The sequence below is a fragment of the Sitophilus oryzae genome, unplaced genomic scaffold (assembly GCF_002938485.1).
Source record: "Sitophilus oryzae breed Bouriz unplaced genomic scaffold, Soryzae_2.0 scaffold_907_pilon_pilon, whole genome shotgun sequence".
NCBI lineage: Eukaryota > Metazoa > Arthropoda > Insecta > Coleoptera > Curculionidae > Sitophilus > Sitophilus oryzae.
In genome coordinates, this window is record NW_022147536.1 from 539,080 (window position 1) to 563,899 (window position 24,820).

At 34.5% G+C, this 24,820-nt stretch overlaps 1 protein-coding gene across 1 annotated transcript in view; it reads left to right on the top strand.

Moving 5' to 3' along the window:
• The first annotated feature begins 7,707 nt into the window (after nucleotides 1-7,707).
• Nucleotides 7,708-24,820, top strand: part of LOC115890656 (retinal homeobox protein Rx1-like) — a 95,151-nt gene continuing 78,038 nt past the window's right edge. Inside the window, exon 1 of the mRNA XM_030910954.1 lies at nucleotides 7,708-7,908. Within this exon, the coding sequence (XP_030766814.1) occupies nucleotides 7,788-7,908 (121 nt within the window). The 5' untranslated portion in view covers nucleotides 7,708-7,787. The remainder of the gene's footprint in view (nucleotides 7,909-24,820) is intronic.

Below are 24,820 nucleotides of genomic sequence, written 5' to 3' on the forward strand. Positions count from 1 at the left end.
AGCGGGGAAATATAGAGAATAGAAAGTTCTTTTCTTTGCGGCGCCACTTGACCCCCCTTTCCATTTGAAAAAAATTGAGGGATGACACCTCCGCTTAGAGGGTTGAATATTTTGCAATCATTTTTGGGGCAAAAGTTGTCCCACTCATAAACAAAATTGACGTCTTTTTGGATTTTTTGAAAAAATAAATACCCTGGGCGTTATGCCTTGCGGAACGTTTTCGATGGGCCACCCTGTATTTTTTTATGTATGTATGTATTTTTGGAATCAAAATAAGTTTATTGGACAGAATTTACCTCTATACAAAAGTGCTTCATTTGTCCGCTAGAGGGCATCAAACTTTAATAAAATAAACACATTTTTCCAGATATTTTAAAAACCCGGTTATTCCGATTTGATTGAGGTTTTGTTTTTTCACCCCTACATAAACTTTAGTACATATATTTTTCAACTCCACCGACGACAGATTTTCGTTTTGTAAAATGATCCCTCTACATTTTTTGTCGGATGATCTAGAAAAGAATCTCATAGCTTTTATTAAAACTGTAAAATTTGTCATTTGTGTATTATAGTTTCCTAAACTTTCTACCCATTGTGTCCATTTTCGAGACCTCTCCTCACCACAATGCGCTCTAAAACCACTTAAAAAATAACAAACACACAAACAACATTATTAGGTCCTCTTCTGGCCCCATTCAAAACCACGCACCCCAAAAAACGCCTATTATCGACGCGGTATTTAACACATTTTAAGGGATTTTTTCTCTTCTTCCTTCTTTGCATGGTGTGGCAGCGTGGCCCCCCCGCTGCTGCGAAACGCCATAATCGGCTGTTGGAAAAAAAGAAGCGTCGAATCGGATGTAATGTTCTCACCTTCGGACGAAGTTTGGAGGGGTGAGTGGATGGAATGTGTGAAGAGCACAGGGGTGGAACACAGAATTTTAAAAGTGTTAGCAGAGATGTGACTTATTTCAGATACAAGTAAACTCGCCGGCAAAAAAAAACGGCCACTAAAAACTAGACCCAATTTCAATGTTGGATTTCTCGCGAACCACTCAATAGATTTTGATGATTTTTCTTTTTAATTGTAAATTAATTCCTTTTTAACGGATGCTGCGTCAGAAATTTTTATTCCGAATTTATTTTGAGCATATACAGGGCACAACAATACGACGAAGTTTTTTTCCCAAACTTTGTAACACCCTGTAAGGTGCAGCAGCGGTAGTAACTATTGCTAAATTAAATCACATTGTAGCCTCATCTTTTGTGAACATTTTGTTTTTTTAATCACCACATTATCTCTTTTTCTATTGGAGATATGCTGTTTTAAAACGAACGTCTCGAAAAAATTCAGAATTCATCTCGGAAAAGGCAGAACGTTTTATGTGTAAATAATCAAGGCGAAATAGGCGAAAATGGATTTATGAGTATTTGCAATATGAGAAAAACGGTTGTCAAATTAAAAAATGCCATTATCTGTAACATATTGTGTTGCTCGTATTGTGGCTTTAATTGAGGATATCCGAAGTCAACGTTAAGTCTCCGATACCCTGGGTATATTTCGAACAACAGTCTAGAATGCCTGGAATCGGTATATGGAAACGGGAAATTTCACCAGAGTGGATACTAGATATTAGTCCCTTAAAATTTCTTCACCTTTTTTTTAATTTTCATGTTTTAGTTTACGTCTACGTTCTGATGTTTGATTTGATTTTAAATCTTTTTTTCGAGGCGTTTGTTTTAAAGCAGCGTATCTCCAATACAAACAGAGATAATGTCGTGATTAAAAAAACAAAATGCTCACAAAAGATGACGCTACAATGTAATTTGATTTAGCAATAGCTACTACAGCTGCTGCACCCTACAGGGTGTTACAAAGTTTGGGCAAAAAACATCGTCTTATTGTTGTGCCCTGTATATGCTCAAAATAAATTGACAAAATAAATTAGCTGACGTAGCATCCGTTAAGAAGGAATTAATTTTCAATTTTAAAAAAAATCCTCAAAATCTAAAGAGGGGTTCGCGAGAGATCCAACTTTGAGTGACCGGCTTTTTTTGCCGGTGAGTGTATTTGAAATAGAGAAGTAAGATAGAAAATACCTATTTTCATCTTCTTATATTTGATAATACTTTTTTTAATTGCATCTTGTATTTAGACATACAGGGTGGCGCCTCTCATACGCCGCAGAGGCTCCAAGGAGAACAACAGTTTGTATTGAAATGATTTTTTTAGCATATGTAGGTTAATTCAGAACCCTTTTTAAAAATATAGAGAGTTCTACAGGGTGTACCCAAAAAAAGTTACATGTCAAAGTTGTGTTTTTTGTAATGAAACACCCTATATATTAATATTGATTTTCGGATTCTGGGAGAAAAATAAAGGTGAGTTTTATCAGAGAAGTATATGACTAAAATGTAAGGTTTTTGACATATTTAATATTTTCTAGAAATAAAGAACAATTTTTAAATTACAATAAAATCTAGGTACCTAAATTGGAATTTACCCGGTATAGCCTAATATGTAGTTCAATTAACTATTGTACTTTAAATCAAATTAAAACTTGATCCAAAAAGTTATACAGGGTGAGACAAAATTAATATTGAGCATTGGCCACCTTTAAAATGATGTTACTCTTTTATTTTATAAGGAACATCCAGTACATTATTCCGATATTCAATGGAGAATTTATGTCTCTTCAAAATACTATTAAGGTTACCTACCCCTCAAACAAAGATTTTCCTAGATATTTTCATTTACATGATTTGATCATTATTGTTTGTGGATAAAATCTAGGTGGCTGTGATATGCCTGACATTACTCCAACATAACTATCTAATTAGTCCAACTTTAACAACTAGTTATCATTTTGTGTTAGTTAAAACAAAAAAAATTCTCAGAAATTTGCCGAAAATGCAAACTTATCCTACATCACAGAGAATGATAAAATTCTATTAGTTGGTGAATACAGTGTGCATTCACCAATTAATAGAATACGTAAATGCTCCTGATTTTATCAAGTGTGTTTTTTATAGGGATATGTTAAAGACAGTGTTTACAAAACTCGACCAACTATTGTCGACAACATGAGAGAAATTATTGTAGCTGCTTTTCAAGGTAGAACTCCACATATGCCTTTTAAAATAAAAAGATCCTTTTGAAAAGACAATCATTTTATGCAGTTAACAGGAAAGCATTTTGAGCATTTGATTTCATCTTGCTAATTTTTGTCACATAATTATAGGTTTATATCTAGTTTTAATTCTGTAATAATTAAAATATGTTTTAAACGTGTACCTTTTTATTACCGTAGAGTATTTTACTTTACAATCTTTAATTTTTGTTAAATTAACGTTAACAAAAGGTATATCACACAGCCACCTAGATTTTTTCAAATAATAAAGATCTACTGACGCAAAATCATAAAAAATAAAATATCAAGGAAAATCTTTGTCTAAGGGGTAATGTTAATAATATTTCGTAGATATATAAATTCCCCATTAAACACCGGAAATATATACTGGGTGTTCCATTTAAAATAAAGGAGTAACTTGCTTTTAAAAGCGACTAATGTTCCATATTAATTTTGTCTCATCCTGTATAACTTTTCTGGTAAAATTTCAATTTGGTTTTACATACAATGGTTACTGTAATTAAATATCAGGCTATACAAGGTCAACTAAAATATAGGTAGCTGTAATAGAAATTAAAAATTTAGTACTCTTCATTTTCACAAAATGTAAAATATGTCAAAAATCTTAGATTTTAGGTATATGCTTCTTTAATAAAACTCACCTTTATTTTTTTCCTAGAATCCGAAAATCAATTAATAGTTCCATTAGAAAAAAACATAACTTTGATGTGTAACTTTTTTTGGAGACACCCGATATAATTCTATATATTTTTATAAAATGCTTTCAGTTAACCTACATATGCTGCCAAAATTTCATTTCGATATAAAGTTCCGTTCTCCTTGGAGCTTCCGCGGCGTATAAGAGGCGCCACCCTGTACCTACAGGGTGGTCCGAACTGTATTCCGAAAACTTCGGCAGCATATTCTGCAGATAAAAATAAAAAAAAAGTTCCTATAAATGTATGTCCTAAAATGCTTAGTTTCGGAGATACAGGGTGATACATCGGCGATTTTTTTCCAAACAATTTCTGAAGTAACGTAATATTTGGATGAAAATTGGTGTCTGGAAGTTTTTTGACATGAAAAATTAATTAATCTTCATCTAACAATGACAAACAAACAGCAGTATGTCCACAGCAAACAAGAACATACTTCTGTTTGTTTGTCTACCGCCAATGGACATACCAGCCCATAGTAAGTCCAAGGTAATTTCGTCATTTAATTCGTCTTAATCATCGTCATAATCACAACGCAATTTTAATATGCGTTTTATATTTATAGAACATTTTCATAATCATAATTTTTATATCAGTGAAGTTGGGTAACATAATTAAGGGCTAAGTTCATGGTAGATGTCAACAGGTTTCTAAGAAGTGGATAGTTTAACTTTTATGATTATGACTATGATTATGATTACGACTATGTAAATGTTGTATAAACCCGGCATCACTTGCGCAAAGGCCTAATTATCACTTAAAATAATGTATCATTTCTAAATCTTGCACGACTCTTGAAATTTCTTGCATACTAAAGTCACAAATTACCTATAACAGATGCGAAAGAAAGCGACTGCATCGGAAACCGCTCGGCAAACCCGACACGCCTATTGAGTGGTGTAAATACACCAGTCGTTTAGTACGGAAACCTATGCTGTGTCGCATTCGCTTTCTGGAATGACATAGTGCGTGGTTATATGTTTCTTTTTAAAAACGCGTGTAGGATTTTTGTTGAACTTTTGAACTGTTATTTCTAATTTTTGGTAATTTGTATATCTTATTTAAAATGGGATGCAAATGTGTTTATTTATAAGGAAAAAAAAAAGATATCTATAGTATAAAAAATTAATTTATTTAGCAAATATTTTCAATCTAATAAATCATTTAATGATGTAAATAAGAGGAAATTTCTCACATGGGTGGTCAAATTTTATAGTTTTCATTATATCAAACAGCCTCTGAGAAATGTTTTCAACTCAAAATGCCTTTAATTAAGTTTGACTACATCATTAAAAAGGGTCTTCAAATACATCAATGTGATATTTGTCTAAAATTTGCAAAAGAATCCGAATCTCTGGATAACTCGAAATTATTTACCCATTTAAAAGCCTTTGATCATGAAAGTGGAAAAATTTGTTCATTTTATTTACAGGCTGGAAAAATTATTTATATTAAATTTTGATGAGTTTTGCACTGAAGAAAACATTTAGAGGCTGTTTGATATGATGAAAACTATAGAATTTGACCACCCATGTGAGAAATTTCCTCTTATTTACATCATTAAATTATTTATTAGATTGAAAATATTTTATGCATTAAAGTTTACAAAAAATAAAGATTTATATACTCGAAAAAAGTCCGATAGAACCAATAGAAATGTAACTATTTTGTCACATCTTTAATTAAATTTTGTTAAATAAATTAATTTTTTATACTATAAATATCTTTTTTTTTCCTAATCTCCTACGAGCTGATATAATATGACGAGCAATCTATTAAATTACTGTGAGATTATACAGAAAAGTCCACAGACTTCGAGACATAGGAAAATCAAGTCCATTTAGCGTGTGTCCAAATTTTGACAAGTTTTCAAAAATGACAGTTTTGTTTAGACTGACGTTTAATTTCACCTGACTTCTCGGTGAATGATTTCTTTTTATGGGGGTACATAAAATCTAAAATTTACGGCCATGAAGAAATTCAAAACTTGGAGCAGTTAAGGCAGAAAATATTTAATGCCTTTGACACTGTCACCCCTGATATGTTATCCAATGTGAGGAGGGGATTTTATGATCGTTTGGGTTATTGTTTAATGCAAGAGGGAGGCACTTTTGAACAATTTTTGTAATTTTTTAAATTTCATTATCCTGTTTTTTTACCGTTTACCCATTACCTACCTTGACGAACATGGGAAAACGAAGGTCCTTTTCAGGACCACAAATATTTTGATTGAGAAAATTGGTAACTTTTTTTTGGATTAAAAAACAAAAGTTGTTAATATAATACCAATTTAAAAGTGTTTTAGTAGTTTTAATACACACTATGATATAAAATTTATTATTATTATAATGTACATTATTAATACTATTGTTCATTCGAAATGGCATTAAGGCCCAATTGCAACAATGATTTAAATTTTTCTTAAAGATAAGTAGAGCTTAGAATGAGCTGTATTTATATTTACTTTATATTCACCTTAAATGAGGGAATTTGACTGATACAATTTTGAGTTTGAATTGTTTTTAATGATACTAACAATTTTAGTTCAATTTTTAATAAAATTTATTTAATATTAATAGAAATCCAAGAGATTTGAAACCTCTTTTAGCGATTTATAACATTCTCAAATGAATTACAGGTGCCCTTATTTTCTATGAAAATCACACAGCTTTTTTCATAGTCGCTGCAGTTGCTATAGACACACGCTAAATGGACTTGATTTTTCGTATGTCTCGAAGTCTGTGGATCTTTTTGTATGCCTCGATAACATATTGGTGCAGATTATTTTCACCCAAACAAATAACAACCCAAACTATACATTGATGCGGATTGTCTATGAACTCTTTCTGAAGGTCACAAAAACCTGAACGCGTAATTCGGTGTTCTTTCGCATCTGTTATAGGTAATTTGTGCTAAAGTCTTGTCTTGTCTTGAAATTCAAGACAAGAAATTTTGAAAGTCTCGTCTTGAATTTCTTGCAAGAGTCTTGGTCTTGCAAGACTTTTTCAAGACTCTTGTCAACACTATTCCTGGCATCATATTGTAATTCTGTGTATGTAGTTTGAAAGTCACCTTTGCTTGAAAATCTTTAAAAAAATTGACAAAATGCATTTAGTAAGTCTGCTCCTCACTTGGTTTAAATGGAATTCAAGAGAATATATAGGTACTCAAGTACAGGGTACTCTAATTATCTAAGTATAAGTATTATATTTTGTAGTAGATAGTATAATGAAAAGTCTTCTTATTTTAATTAAGTATAGGTGTGTAATTTATAAAATTCAAGAAACATTAATATATCTAAACCGGAACTAAGAAAGTTAAATTAGTACACGCAAAACCCAAAACTTATTCGAAAGGAAGCGCTCTCGTCCTAATAACCGCCAGTATTTATAAGCGATTATCCGCCAACCAAAGAAACCCTCAAAAGGTAGCTCCAGATTAAAGACGCAATATTCAAAATTACACTCCAATCTCGCACAGACACACAGCCGCACGCCACCTTCCCAAATCGCAAACATCCCGCCGATTTAACGCATAACGAACCCCGCCGCCGTTCCTGCAACAAACACACCGTCATCCCTAATTACCAGTTTCCAAAACCGTCCCCCCCTCCATCATCCCTCCAGCTATTCCATCCGAACCCCCGCTATCCCCGCCACAATATTATTTTAACGCAATTTCCCCGGACGCAATCACAGAAACGGCTCCCTGAGGGTGCGCGCGCAACGCCCCTCGCCCGCCATCATGGACCCGCGAGCTGCCGGATTGGCGGAGGGTGTAATTTAGGCCACGCCCCAGGGGTTTGTTACCGCCGCCCACCGTCACGGGTGGAGGGCTTAGTCGATCGCGGGTCATGGACGCGGAAAGGTGCGTGGAAGACACGGCCGGGTACCTCGGGTTCGTCGGCCTGGATGAGGCCACCGGTACCAAGCCGCTGAAGATGGTGGTGGGTGGTGGTGCGGCAGCGGGTCCGAGGCACACGATTGATAACATTTTGGGACTGGCGAGGAAGGAGGACCGGGACGAGAGGGCAGGAACGCCGGGAACAGGAGAAAGTGCAGGTATGTTGCAGAATTTGAAAATCAACAATATTTTATTTTTGCATATTTCCCAAACAGAGGAACCAGAAGGTTCTAAAGGTCAGATCGGGGAAGTTAACAACTCATTGAAAGCAGGAATTATAAAATACGATCCTGCTTCAAATCCCAACCCAGCCACACCTACCAATTTTGAGCTATAGTTACTTTTATTTTGGTTGCTGACTTCCCAGTTGGCAACACATATGAGAAGCAGGATTGGCAAAACTGGTTCCTTACTTGTTCCATACCCCTGTTGCATCCTGCTCTAAATTTCACCCCAGCAACACTTGCTGTTTTTAAGCTTTAAAGCAAATTTAAGTCTGATTGGTGACGTCACACATAGCAACACAATAAAAGCAGGATGGCTGTAACCCTAGTACCCTACATATGAGTTGGGAATTGAGGTTTATTCCCTTTATTTTTCTGTTAAAAAGCATTATCCATTACCTAATTATTTACAGATATGTCTTCTCTTAATGTACCTACTTAAATGATACCAGAAAAAAAATTGTTTCTCTTATTCATTTATTAATTTATCTTATATCTATATTAATTGATCTTATTCATTTATTACTTTATTCTATCGTCAGTTATCGTGATGCGGTGGCGATTTTCGTCCAATAATTTTGTTCAGTTGTAGTAGTGTTTGATAACTATTCGGTTCCTGTTTTTTTTTTTTAATTTCGTAGTCCCATTTTAGATCAGAGCTTCCCTTTTTACAACTCGTGTAGGTATGCAATATTGTTAATTTTTGTAATCCATAAATTTCACCAGCATATTACTTAACCATTACCTTTTGAGGGTTAACCTGCACTTCCTTTATAAATTCTTCGTTCAGTGTTCAAGTTTCAAGTGTTTGAAGCAGTTGAATATCAAACCAAGCATAAAGAAGCAAAGAGATAATTGCATTTAACAAATAAAAATAAAGCAACTACATGAAATCATAAAGCAGGTTTGTCATTTTTTAATTTTAGTTTTATAATTTTAATAGCAATTAACTCGTACTTTTTGATTTAAGATTTCGTTTCAGCACTTTGGTACTTTTTTTATCTAACTTGCTGTTAATAATATTTAAAATATGTTGACGTTTGTGCCTTTTTAACAGTAATGCTCCTTCATGTATGATAATATTCCAGATACTATTCCAAAATGGCTGCAGTTTTACCTAAAGCATCATCATCGCATCCTCACTGAGACTTTACATTTTTTGTAGGGCTTTTTTATATTTTTTTTCTACGTTCTATTTCCTTTTCTTTGATAATTTAATTCAATGAAGTCGTAATTTTCTAAGTGTCAGACGAAAACAACAAACTAAAGGCCTAGTTTACCTAGTTTACATAATCTGATAACGGCCGCAGCTCATGAATAATACAGATGGCGCTAGGCTCGCTAGGAACGACGAAGTTAGACGTTTTTTAATGGATTAGACATTATATTACACAAAGTATTTTAAGGAATTTTGTAATTTTATAAATGAAAACTTGTAATTAACATTTTAGATACACGCTTAATAAAAATATAATTTTTGATTGATCATAAACTCATGGAACTTTTTGATTAGTCAATAAGTTATTATGATCCATTACTCATGAATAACAGAATATAGACCAATTTACAAAAATTCTTGCGTGGCTGTAGTCTGTAGTTAAATAGATTAACCACTATAATCTTAAGGGTTTTACTGTATAGTACAGAGTTAATAGTTAACCCTATTTGAAAAGAAGTTAGCAATATTTCTAAACATAGACTTAAAATAAAATATAGACTGAGCATCTCATTCATAAATAGCGGGAAGATGCGGTCAGACAATGTCTTTGTTGTGTTATTGTTTTAGGCTCTAACGAGTGAGACACGAGCGATAGATAGGTTGTCTCCGTCGTAACGGTCGTTCCCTGACGACTCTGACGAGGAATGCAACACTGTCTTTCGTTCCTCATTCCGTACCATAGCCGGGTATATTTTTTATTTTAATGAAGCTATAATTCAATTAAAAATATATCGTATTTAACTTTTTTATATTTTATTAAGATTTGGGAGAGGTTTTTTAAATAAAAGTTTAGAAAAAAAAAACGTCCAAAAGCGATAAAAATAATAAAATACATTTTATAGAAAAAAAATTAATATATATATAATCGAAATTACCTATTTAATTTTTGAAATTAATAAATTAATTATTAATTTTAGTCAAACATTTACAACCCTAATATTAATCAAAACAGGATCTATTCTATAGATATAATAGAATCGGCGACATGGAAAGAGAAAAAACTTCATGATTGTTGTAATTTTTTTTTCTGGTAAGTGATGTCTTATTATGTAAATTAGATTTGTTTCATTAAATCAAGCTTTTAGGAAGTGGATAATAATAAATGAAAACTACATTTATTTAACCCCGGTACTGTCTTTATTATAACTAGCCTAACTTAACCGGCTGCGTCCCAAAAGTGGCTCACCCCCATCATTTTTTTATTTTTTCTACTAAAGAAATAAGATTTGGTATGTTAGTATATGACATAAATTAGGATTGATTGACGCATTCAATTGTTTTTGGCCACATCCTGTTTCACCGGAAATTACTATAACTTCTGATTTTTAAGTAGCACCCTAGGTATATCTCTACTTTATTCGATAGAAAATGACACTCTGAATAGAATGACATATCATATGTCAACTTTTGACATTTTCGCATAAGGTTTAATTGCAATTGTAACACGCGGTTCATAACGACAATTTGACTCGAAATATCAAGTATCAATATTGTTACGTATTCCGTGGGTCCACTATTTAAACTCACGATAAAATACTTAACGAATTTATTTGTTTCACTCTGTACACAACTTATACTATTTACAACACAACTTATGCAACTATTATTACTCTAACGTTATTTCGCGGTATTTTCAAACTTCAGACGTATCCAACTGTCAAAGCGCGGGCCTTATATACCCCCTGGCGGTTGTTTCTAGATTTTTCTAAAGAATTCTATAATTTTCTTTACTTTCTGGCGAATGCGCCAGGTTCCTCAAGGCACGCCGCGACTTTTTAGCAGTATGCAGTTATGCAACCAGTAATACACCTTGACATTGCCCCCTTCTCAAATTTGATCGTCCCGATCAAGGTTTCCTGTCTGGTATCTCTTCAATCGATCCAGATGAACTACTTTCATCTTACTTCTAGGGCTGCGTTGAATCCGGTACACAACATCATTTATCCTCTTGATGACTGTATAAGGACCTTCCCATGCTGGAGTTAACTTTGGGGACCTTCCTTTCTTGCGCTGTGGGTTATACAACCATACCCTATCGTCCTGTTGAAATCCCGTAGAATTAGCTCTGAGGTCGTAACGAGCTTTCATCCGGTCACTGGCTAGCGCAATCTTACTTCTAACGTGCTTATGAACGTCCAGTAATCTTCCCTTCCTAAGGATTCTTTCGAACGACAGTCCAACGTTATCTTGTTTCATTTTTCCTCCAGATCGAGTACTTGGTCCTTGTCTAGCTGCGCAAATCTTACAACGTTGACACCATTTCTTAACATCTTCACAATAATCCACCCAGTAAAAACGGTCTCTCAGCTTGCTCAAGGTCTTGTTTACCCCAAGATGGGCTCCAGTTTTACCACCATGAATTTCTTCCAATACCTGGGTAACTTTCTTCCTTGGTACCAGTAACTGAGTTGTTACTGTCCTGCCATCCGCACTTTCCCACGTGCGCTTTAACAATCCATTCTCAATCACCAGTGAATTCCACTGAGCCCAGAGAGTTTTGAAAACGAGCCCTCTGTCCGCAATATCCTGCCACGGTGGTCTCTCGCCGTTACCTTCCTTGAGCCGTAGTATTGCTCCGATGTCTGGATCTTCCATTTGATCTTTCCTCAATTGTATCGTCGTCCATTGTTCGTCAGTTCTCAGTTTAAAATTCTTTACTCTGATAGTGCTTTCGCGATGTTGCATTTTCTTGCCCAAGGTAGCTCGTCGTCGATCCGGTTCGTTGTCGATAATTTGTACCCGTCCTACACGGCACCCAACGGTTTTCTCTAGTTTCCCGAACACAGTCTTCTTGGTATCACCAGGTATCATCACAATTTTCGATGATCTTTCTTCCATATTTCCTGGTCTCTTCTCTTTAGATACAGAAAATTCCTCATTTCCGATTTTCAGGATGTTTCTATGGTGATCAAACGAAAAACCATGTTGACTGATCACATCCATACCCATGATAAAATCATCTTCAATGTCTGCCACTAAAACGCTATGCCGAAACTTCAAATTCCCTAACTCCAATTCCATGAAAGCCTCTCCCCGTACAACGGCCATTTCCCCCGTAACTGTACGTAAGTACACTCTTCTTCTAAGAGGCATCATCTTCAATCCTTGCACTGAGTTAGTCCGCACCAATGATACCATAGCGCCTGTGTCCACAGTCATTCGAATTCTTCTACCATTGACCTTCCCGTTGATCACCAAACTTTCAGCGGTTTTTCCTAGACTCCTAACGGAAAACATCCTAGGGGCTCTGTTTTCTTCAGCCAATACTCGCTCATTAGTGTTGATTTCCTGGTGCCTATGTTCTCTCGATGGTAAACGGAATCGCATTTGGACGCGGCAATCCCGTTTGATGTGGCCATTCCTGCCACATCTATAGCAACTTATGTCCTGGGATCTTCCGATGTGCCGATGTTCTCTGGATGGTGAATGGAATCGCATTTGGATGCGACAATCCCGTTTGATATGGCCATTCCTGCCACATCTATAGCACCTAATATCCTGGGATCTTCTCTGGTTCTCTGTCTGGGTGTTGTTGACTCTCTTGTTCACTAGTAATTCACATAGTTTATTAAACATCTCCTCCAAACGTATGTGAGAACTCTTTGGCTGTTCCTCAACCGATACCGAGCCTATTTTCGGTTTAGGAATGGCGCTAAATGCAGCTTCTATTTCCAGCGCCCTGACGAGTACTTCGCTGCTGGTAGAAAATCGGGATATTTGCAGCGCCCTCTGCAATTCGTTGTCCCTCAGTCCGCTGATAAAGCACTGAGCAGCGAGTTCCTCCCTAAATCCTTCCGGTGCTTCTGGATATGCCAGGTGTACCAGCCGACGTAAGTCTGCTTCGAATTCCTGCAGACTCTCTCCGGACCTCTGCAGGCGTGTCTTGATTTGGGCCTGGTAAAGTTGACGTCGATGTTGGTCGCCATATCTTCTGTCCAGTGCAGCAACCAATGTTTCGTATTCCTGCTGTTGGGCTGCAGGAATAGTTTGCAGCAGTTCCAAGGCAGGGCCACGCAGCGCGATGACAAGTGCCGCTGCTTTGTCCTGGTCGGACCATCCGTTGGCAGCGGCGGCTGCTTCAAACTGGCGGTAGTACATCGTACAGGTGGTTTGTCCATCGTAGGTCGGGGCCTTGAGGTTTGCAGTTCCAGGAACGCCAGGTGTCCTTGCTTGTGCCTTGGTCTTCTGTAGGTCCTTCTCTAATTTTTCCATTTTCTGTTGAAGGCGCTCCTCCAGATCTTCTACGGCTTCTTGAAGGTGTATTTCTTGTCTTTTCCAGATCTTCGAAGTTCTTTTTAAGACGATTTTGATCTTCTTGTCTTTCTCTATGACGTCGCTCCTCCAAACGAATTTCTAAATTACCTAATATTTTCTCAAGTCGGTCCTGTTCTTCTTGTTTATCTTGTTGTCGTTGAATTTTTAAATCTTCAAAAATTCTCTCAAGCCGGTCCTGTTCTTCTTGTTTGTCTTGTTGTCGTTGAATTTTCAAATCTTCGAAAATGTTCTCAAGCCGGTCCTGTTTAATTTCTTGATTTTCTAGAATTTTCAGTAAGCGGTCTTGTTCTTCTGCTTTCTCTTTTTCTAGTCGGGCTCGCTCTTCTCGTTCTTTACGGAGTCTTTCTTGATCTTCTGCTTTTTCTTTTCGCAGCCTCTCTTGTTCTTCTGCCTTTTCTCTTCTCATATTCTCCATAAAATCGCCCAATAATTTGCTTACTTCCTCCATTTTATTCGTTTGCTCCCTTTTACCAACCATAAAAATACTCTAATTCGGTCTAAAAATCTTCCAATCCACTTAATTTCTTCTTAAAATCCTCTTGAATCGCACTTCCGACACCAATTGTTACGTATTCCGTGGGTCCACTATTTAAACTCACGATAAAATACTTAACGAATTTATTTGTTTCACTCTGTACACAACTTATACTATTTACAACACAACTTATGCAACTATTATTACTCTAACGTTATTTCGCGGTATTTTCAAACTTCAGACGTATCCAACTGTCAAAGCGCGGGCCTTATATACCCCCTGGCGGTTGTTTCTAGATTTTTCTAAAGAATTCTATAATTTTCTTTACTTTCTGGCGAATGCGCCAGGTTCCTCAAGGCACGCCGCGACTTTTTAGCAGTATGCAGTTATGCAACCAGTAATACACCTTGACAATATATTCATAAAAAATGCTTTTTCGAAATATGCTAATCAGTCCCCTTGTTCCATTTAAAAAAATTGACATATGATTAAAAATACGATTTGTGCATCTTTTAACCGGCCTAGACAAGACACGAAAAACATTAGACGATCAAAACTATTTTTCCAATGCTCCTTGATTAAAACTTAGTGTTTTTAACACCGCCGGCGCCGTGGCACCCTAGATTGAAATTTATAATACGATTTGTTTTTAAGCGACAATGTCATAAATTAACATATGATATGTCGTTCTATTCAGAGTGTCATTTTCTATCGAATAAAGTAGCAATATACCGAGGGTGCCATTTAAAAATCAAAAGTTTTAGTCATTTCCGGTGAAACAGGAAATGACCGAAAACAATTGAATGCGTCAGTCAATTGTAGCATTAGAAGTTATAAAAAAAGATGGAATGTTTTTTTATAAGAATTTTTTTCTTTTGGAAAAATATTAAAACAACTAACACTATGCGACGGAGCTGTTCGCCGGTGAGCAATGGGTCGTAAGCTTGTGAAAATTAAATTGTGATACTTACGTCTTTACTTACGTAGTTTAAATCTGCATGCTTCTGAATATTAATATTTTATTAATTATTCCGCAAAAAGTCTGGCGATCTTGGTACCAAAATGTAGGGACTCTTTATATTCAATAAAAAAACGTACTATGTAAATATCAGAAATATGCATAACATGAGTAAAATATATCAAAGTGATTCTAAGCAATTAAATATATAATATGCCTGAAAGGCTTAATGAATCCAAATGAATTTAAATTATATAGATATAAAATCAAATGATCTGGCCTGTTTTATCCGTTCTGGTCACAAGCTGGTTGTGGTGAACTGCTACTGGAACTGGATGGTGGTATAAGATGTTTCTGGACTGACAGGATCGAAAACTTGGTTGGATTCAGGAGATTCCTTTGTTAATCCCGGTGTCACGCATGCCGGTGTGAAATGTAGGGACACAACGTGGACTAAATGTTTTCATACATTCATACGTTTACATATTATTTCTTATATGTATGCCACTCAAACAAGGTTGATGAATATCGCTTTTGTGCTTGAGAAATTTCAAACTGAGGTCAACATTCCCTCTAATACCGTTAAAGAAATTAAATCTAAATAAAATCAACACGCGAAACACTCCGTGTCAGTTGATTTTGATGCACTTAGCGCCATTAATAATAGCTAACAATGAATGACAGCTTGAAGTTCATTCAATTAAAAAATCCGTGACTGTTTTTTCAATATTCTAATTGATGTTTTCGACAACAAGATAAGTTAATTATAGTTGGAGAGTGTGAATCAATAAAAAATATTAGTAGAAGCAATCATCTGTGTTTTACAGTATTTTAAATTCTGGATTCGCAAACCATAATAGGTAAATTATATAGAAATGAATTACATTTACAATTCTTATTCTTTCTCTGCTTATCCATCAATGGATATTTGCGACCACACTTTCCATGGTTTCCCTATCTCTGGCTGTGTGGATCAACCTCTGTATGTTATGCAGTCTTTTTTTTATGGTGTTGAAGAGTGCACGGTCTCTATTAATACGTGTGAGCACATCCTCGTTTCCTATCTTGGCCGTCCATGGTATCTTGGTCTTATCTTTAGTCGCCGTAGAGGAGTACCGACCAGATGTAGCATTCCACAAATCTCAATCGAAGCTCAAGGTCGAAATCGCTACAGGTGAAGACTTTTTTAAATTTCAGGAATGCTTCCCGGGCCTGCTCGATTCTGCACTTAATGTCCCTGTCAGATGACCAATCCTCATGAAGCCAAGCTCCCAGGTACTTGAATTTTGCCACTCGTTCTAAGAATTTTCCTTCGTATGATAAGCTGGCGTCTCTAAACTCATCCACCTTTCTCGTGACAACCATGAATTTTGTTTTCTTTGTGTTAATGGCAAGTCCCATTGTTTGACTATATTCTCCTACCATACTAACCAACTGTTGTAAATCATCCATGTTATCCGCAACCAGAACTGTGTCATCGGCATATCGAATGCTATTTATCCATTCAGACTCTATTGGCTCTAATTCCAATCTTCCTGTCCTCTAGCGACTCCAGAAAGATGGCCTCTGAGTATATGTTGAACAAGAGCGGAGATCGTATACACCCCTGCCTTACTCCTTTTACGCGTGCTGATTGGTGCCAGTATAGGTTTTCGATACATCGGATGTTTTTCTGGTCTAAATCTAATCTCCTGAGAAGCTGCATAAGTTTATGATGTTGAACACTACCGAAAGATTTTGCGTAATCTATAAAACATAGACATGCATTCTTGCAGTTCTGTACTAATATCTGCGTTGCGGCCAGTGCTTCCCTGGTGCCTAACCCCTGTCTAAATCCAAACTGTGAGTCACTCATGGCATCCTCACACCTTCCGTACAATCTCCGATGTATTAATCTCAGGAATATTTTTAGAGAATGACTCCTGAGACTGATGAGTCTGTGTTCTTCACATTTTCGTGCGCTGATCTTCTTTGGTATATAGGGATAAAAATTGAATATAACTAGCGATGGGAACTATCGAATGAATTAGACCATCGAATGGTTACTGAATGAATGATTTCAACTATCGAATGGTTTTATTCGAATAAAATCATTCATTCATTTGTATACTAAAGCATATGTGACAACCTCGCCGTGCGACTAAATGGTTATCGTTCAGCCACGACTATCGAATGCTTTTGATAAATGAAATTTAGTATTCGTTTGATTTTTGTGTGCGTCAGTGCATTATTAGTTCTTCCAAATTTTTATAACTTCACCTTATAAATACTGTGCTATTTTTGCGTTTATTAAAATATTTAAAATACTAAAATAGTAGTTTTTTTTAATTGACGATTTTGTGCGTGTGCAAGTGTCAAAATTTTTCCGAAAATTTGTGTGATTTTCCGTAGCCCGATCTTTCAATTATTTTATTTTATATGGTATATATGGTCTATTTTTTAATGGGAAATTTTGAGAAGTAGCAATTTTTAAGAGAGATGAGATGAACTTGAAGTTTTACCCGTGCCAATTTAAAAAAAAAGTTAACGATATTTGTATTTTGTTTATGCTAATTCTCTTACATGTAGTTTTTTGCGAAGAAATATTTCATTTATTTTTTAAAGTAAATGCCAGTAAAAGTAAATATTATTTTTAAATAATAAATATAAAGTACCTAATATAAATAATTTTGATTTCTTATTTTTCATTTATATTTTCCTTCCATTACACTGCATGCTTAGAAAATTAATAAATGTTTATATTTCATGATTTTAAAGTTTGTTGTTAATATAACAAATTAGTTCTGTAATTATTATTATTTAATAAACCAACGATGCCAAAAAATTTAAAGACTATATTATTTTTAAATAGGATCTAATATAGGGTTCCCAACTTGAGCATCGGCGATTCCGGGACAATTATTTTTAAGTTTTTAAATAATTGAAACAAAACATTAAATATTAGAAATTCAAATATATTATATGTAAATGTGATTTTTTTGGTCCCGGCCAAGGCAAAATTTTCGCCGGGACAAACTTTCTGATTCCTGGTTAATCCCGGTTAAACCGGGACGGTTGGGAACCCTAATCTAATATAAATAATTTTGACATCTAATTTGTTGTTTATATTTTGCTACTACGTAAAAAAAAATGTTTATATTAAATTATTTTAAATTTTGTTGTTAATAGGTATAACAAATTATTACTGTTATTATTATTTTTATTAAACCAGTCTTTGTTTAAAAACATTTTCCTACATCAAATCATTTTCCTACATCCAAAATATTTTATTATCTAACCTAACCTAACCTAACAACAAAATATTAATAAAAAAAATGCAAAATATATAGACATACTATCCCTAACTAACTAAAGCCTAACAATAATATTCTTTGCTAATATCAACTAATACCAATATATGACAACAGCGCCCTTCATAATGTATTTTCTGTGTAAATACTAACACCTCAATAAAAAAAATAATGTGTCCTTATCTTTATATGACTCCGCAAAAAATCAAAGATGCCGGCTTCTTTCTAGCATTGCCACCGACCGCTGTCGGGTTTCTCGGAAAGAAACCTACGTCGCCGGGCGACAACTAAAATCCAGTTAATATTTTATTATAATCGATCCTCTATGATCCTGACGAATAAATGAATTTCATAAATGAATGAATTTTATAAATGAATGGTTTTTGCTGCCGAATTACTAGAATACAATATTTCAAGGCAGATGACGCATCTATTCGATAATTTTTATTCGAATAGTTTTCAACGATTGTTTTTTCACTAGCTATCGAATTATTCGAATGAATTGCAACTATCGAATGTTTCGATAGTATTCATTCGATAGTTCCGACTACTAAATATAACCATTGCTCCGGATAGTAACCAGTGTCATATATTCGGTTAAAGATTTACAATTAGGTAAGTTTTATTAGCACATGATTGGAATTCTGCTCAGTAAAAAACTGTATTCCGGAAACTTCGGCAGCATATTCTGCAGATAAAAATAAGTAAAAAAGTTTCTATAAATGTATGTTTTAATTTTTTTTTTTTGGAGGTGTAAAATACCTTTACGTACGGAGTGTGGGACTCAATCTCTCCTTAAGCTGCCTGGAGCTAGCACTACCCACTAAACGTCACCCCCTCGCTCCTGCCACGTCTACCTGGACCCGCTGGACGCATCTCCTCAAGTAGACGGACTGTTCCTTTTTTGTCATTACCCCTGTTTTCCGCTGTATTTTGCCTCTAGTATAATTTGGGCCAGTTTTGAGATGGCTTCAAAGTTTTCTCTTCTTTCTGTTACCGATTTTAAGAAGGTATCTGCGGAGATGTTAGGTCTATAGAAATGTTTTAAAATGCTTAGTTTCGGAGATACAAGGTCTATAGAAATTTCATTTTTAGTATGATTTTTTCCAAATAATTTCTGAAATATAATAAGGAGCGTCAATATTTGATAGGGACGTCACCTACATGCGTTTTAACTGTTTTGTAGAGTAATAACTTTTCGTCCGTACCTGTATAAAACTACTGAATGAAAAAATATACATTTCCGTGATTTTTTACGTAAAAATTTTATCTTGCTAATATGTTTAATTTATGTCAATGATGGCAGGTATTGATAATTTTGATACCAAATATTTCGAGAACCATTACTCGAAACGATTTTTACCAAGAGACTTTTTTACGTAAAAAACGTCGTGACTGTATATTTTTGTACTTAGTAGTTTTCTACAGATACGGACAAAAAGTTATTACTTTTCAAACCAGTTAATAATATGTAGGTGACGCTCTCTACAAGTAGGAGTCATATTGATCATCAAAATCAAGTTTCACATGTCAAGAAACTTCCAGACACCAATTTTTATCCAAATATTGACGTTACTACATAAATTATTTGGAAAAAATCGAAATAAAAATGAAACTTCTAAACCCTGTATCTCCAAAAGTAAGTATTTTAGGACATACATATTCGAACTTTTTACTTATATTTTATCTGCAGTATATGCTGCCGAAGTTTCCGGAATACAGTTCGGACCACCCTGTGTAATAATAATAGAGTTGATAACTGTTGCTGATATACCAATCATAACATCATAAATGCCTTTATTGGCAAAAAATCTTACAATTTGTAGGCAAAGGTAGTACACAAACAAAGTAAACAAACAAAGTAAGCAAACAAACAAACAAAAGAGAATACAAAACATTATACAAATAACAGTGGCGGATAGAGAGGGGGCCATGGGGCCCGGGCCCCCCCTAAGATCTATAAATTGGGTTAAATATTAGCCTTTTGGGTAAAAAATGGCGCTCTAAACAGCATTATTCTACATTACTTTTTATTTGGCCCCCCCCAAAAATAAATTTCTGTATCCGCCTCTGACAAATAACATTGTCAGTATTATTGTTTAAAATAAACATTTATAAATATTTACAATGTCAAAGAATAAAAAAATAAAAATAAGATTCAAAAATATTTAGTAAGTTTATAGTAAATATCAATGAACTCTAAATAAATTAATTTCAATGTCATTGGAAAATATAGTAATAGCAAACGTTCGACCAGTGTTTACAAGATCAAATTCGATTCACTGGGGAACAATTTGAAAAATAATTTCTGTTGAGTTCGATATTTGAGCTGTTTTATAAGAAAATTGACATGCTAATTCCATAACTGTATTTAGTTTTTTCCTATCACGTCAAATTTTTTCCCTACAGTTGTTTTACATGGGACTACGCTTCGCAGGATTGAATGCGAATCACAGAAGTCACTTCTGTTATCAGGCGGATGAAACTGCCATTTGAATTTTGGAAACACGGCGGAGTTTCTGCCAGTAGAGGGATAGATGGCGCTGCGTAGAAATTTCATCTAAAGTCCTTAGATATTCATCTAGGGACTTTAATTTCATCATGATTTTATCAACTCATCCACAGAATATAGTTTAATTAACAATTCGTTTGATTCTCTGTTGAGTAATTGGAGTAGTTGGAGTAGTTGAAAAATATAAATATTTATATAAAATGTTAATAATTTAACAGTGATGTGCTTTGTTACCCTATGAATAAATATTGGTATGAAGTCGCTTTCGCCAGAAACAATTATAATTAAATAAATTAATAAAAATTTAATTTCTAAGTGACCCGGATCAGTTAGATTAGTAAAATAAATTGAAAAATAAACGTCATTCCATATTTGGCCAGTCCAGGCCAGTCTGTCAGTTTCTGTAAAGTGAAAGTGAATTGTGATTTGTTTTTATGGGAATATTTTACGGATTTTCTCGAATTTAGAGTATTTTGGACGATAGGATTGTGAAATTTAAGAGCCAAGTCGTTCGATATATAAGATTAATTATTGATCCCTGTGATAATTTTTATGAAATTTCTCTATAATCAAAACAAATTCTTTCAACAAAATGGCTGTCTCAGAAATTTGGAAGATCATTAATTTTAAAGTTTTATTTAAATGAATTTATATCGAATCAAGAATTTGTATAACACACATTAAAAGCTTAATTTTAACGGGTTGTGCAGTAATTTATGTAAGTGTACGCTTTTAGATAAATATTAAATATACAAATTTGCAAAGACAAACAAGTAATTATAAAAACATGATTTATTTATTTAAACGAGCATAATCATTAATCATTTAGTTTGAAAATATATTTGTATTTACTTATTTATATATTTTCTATACCCTTGTATTATTTATAAGCTTTATATGTCCTGTTTTGTTTGTAAAAAAATGCTTCGAGTCATCGAGAATAGATTTACTAACAATTTTGTTCCTTGGCTTTGTGTATTATATAACGCGAATTGTGAGATGTTTCTATTTGAAAAGGTCATTAAAGTTGATATTAAAGTTATACCAAATTATATACACGTTAACTAATATATCTTTTATATAATGATTTATTTATAATTATTTTTTTATAATTATTTATAACTGATTGTATAAATTCTGATAACTTTTATATATACTTGTATAGTGTTGAATGTGTTATATGTAATTTTAACAATGTTATAATAAACTAATGAAGTTACAGATTTTTCGTGTTTTATTCTAATTTCAGGGATAATTTCAACCTTGATTATTAATTTATTTGTAACAAAATACATTATTTTTATTTTGTAAAATGTTTTGTTACAAATAAATTCATAATCTAGATTGAAATTACCAAATATAAGTAAAAAAACTTATGAACTGGCAGTAAAGGTCCATTTAAAAATATGGCGCGAACTTTTAGTTCTGCCAGTAGCCCGCTTGGATCGCGTCGAGCGCGTGTTTCCAGGCTTTAACATAGGAGTTTTCATTTCTTTCAGTTAGTTATTCTATGTCTGCTATCCTACCGGCGATTACAGCGAACTTTCTTCACCTAGGAGTGGGGGCGTGAGGACGTTGCGTCATCCAAAACTAATTTATACGGTTCAGTCCCAATCAGTTTATTTGCGCGAAGAATATGGCGATATAAAGAAAGTCATTGATTTGTTGCAATATAACATGCACCAATGGATCATCTGCGTTGACCTTAAAATGGTCTGTTTCCTACTTGGCCAGCAACGCGAATGTGGGTCAGCAGAGCTCGTGAGAGGCATTGGGTGCAATCGAACTGGCCACCAAGATCTGACCTGAGATCTGGTGATCCAAACATTTTAAAGCAGACACTTGTTGACAGAAAAAAAACATATTTCCGCCTTTGCATATAAAACTAGGTCTCAAGAAGCAATTTCTGAAAGTTTTGTCAATTGAAGGAGATTGCTTTAAGTATATCATTTCGGCATTCCCTAGCCTGTCATATGAAAAGATACAGGCTGGTGTGTTTGATGGTCCACAAATTAGGCAACTCATTAAAGACGAACATTTCACTGAAACAATGACCGAAATTGAAAGGAATGCTTGGTTGGCTTTCAAAAGTATTCTTACAGACTTTCTAGGAAATACACGGGCCCCGAATTATATCGAAATTGTTGAACAACTCTTGGAGAGCTTTAAGAAGCTTGGTTGCAACATAAGCATCAAAGTGCACTTTTTACATAGCCATCTTGTTAACTTCCCAGAAAATCTTGGTGCTGTTAGTGATGAACAAAGCGAGCGATTTCACCAAGATCTGAAGGTTTCGGAGGCGCGATATCAAGCCGGATGGAATGTCAGTATGATGGCTGTCTACTGTTGTGGCATCTAACGGGAATGCCCACAAATTGAACAAAATTGGAAATTTTTACCATAATATCCTTTTTTATTTTTTTTTTATAAACACAATTTAACTTTTAATATATTAACCTCTGTATGAATAACATATTCTAATCTGTTTGGTTAGATCTTACCTTATTTCCCTTTGTATGTGCACTTTTAAGGTAAAAAGAGGGGTATGCTGTAGCTTAAAAACTTGACGCAATAGAGAAAAACTGTGAATATTTTTAAATTCAGAGACCAAAAATTAGTCAAAAACAGGTCACAGATCCAAGTCAACAAAATTGCTGTTCCCCAGTGTGATCAATATATGTATAAGTCATTTACGGCGTAGAAAGCCTTGTCTAGTAAAAAAAGATTTCAATGCTTTGCGAAATGAAGAAAATGATGTTATGGATTTGATTTCAAATGGCAGGTGATTGTGCATTTTTTTCGAGTTGTATAATATTGAACTTTTTACTAACTCTGAGCGTGGGGTAGGTAGAGAAAGATCTTGCTCCGCGTTCCTGAGTGTATAAGTGTGAGATGGCCTATCTTGAGTAGCTAATACATGCTTACGTATTAGATAAACAGATTCAAATATAAATAAGGAAGGAAGAGTTAATATTTTTAATTTTTTAAAAAAGTCCTGGTAATGAGTTCTGCTGTTTAGTCCCAGTGAATATCGAACAGCTCTCTTCTGGAGCTTGAAAATGCGGTCAAATTGAGTCGCACAACACGTACTCCAGAATGGAAGGGCATATCTGAGGTGCGACTCAAAAAGTTCATAATAACCAGTTCTAGCCACCGACAAGTTAAGCTCCTTAGAAACAGATCTTAATGCAAAACAGGCAGAGCTTAATTTTTTTGACATCGTGTTATTAACATCTTTTTAACAAAAAGAGGTTCATACAGAACATTTGTTACTTTACTTTTGTGAAAACAAAACTTATAATTATAATTGGATATAATTTAAAGACTTACTGAAAAATAGTTTGTATTTTCTTCCTGTTCAAACATTGAAACAATTTTCGTGTTTCCACCCAATTTTAAAAAGTAAATACGGCAACAAACTACACTTATTTAAAAGTTCCCGTTTCCTAACAGAAACTCCCCGATTACGATCTCAATAAAAATTACCCTTCAAAGGAAATAAAACGCAATGTCAAATTGTTTTTTAAATTGGGTGTATGAATTCATTATGCACATGAACGAGATTGAGCGTATGTGATATTACTTAATCAAATAGAAATTTTATGTTTGACGCAAAGCCCTTATTAAGGGAATTCGACCGTACGTAACATTAATTAGAGAGATTGATTGGTTGTGTTGTTTAATGTAGCTTATTAGATCCAGGGAGATTTAATTATATTTTTTATTATTAAAAATAAAAAAAAAATATTTTAAGCATGCATGTATACTACATACATATCTACATTGACATTAAAAATGATTGCATCGTCATCATCATCATCATCATTCTCAGCTTATTCAACCATTTTCAATTATGGTGTAACCTCCTGCACATATTTGTTGGGCCCATTGTTTCTATTGCTACGCGGGCCGTAATTTTGTTGGTCCATCTGTTGTCCTTTCTTCTTGCCAGGTGTCCTACCCATAGCCATTTCAGGGATTCACTCTGTGGATCACTACCTATCTATTACCAGGGTCTTTTGTTGTATTCACTCTATTCTTTTACGGTTTCTCTTGATTATTCCCAGCATATTTCGTTCCATTGAGCGTTGTGCGACTTGCAGTTTCCTTATGATGT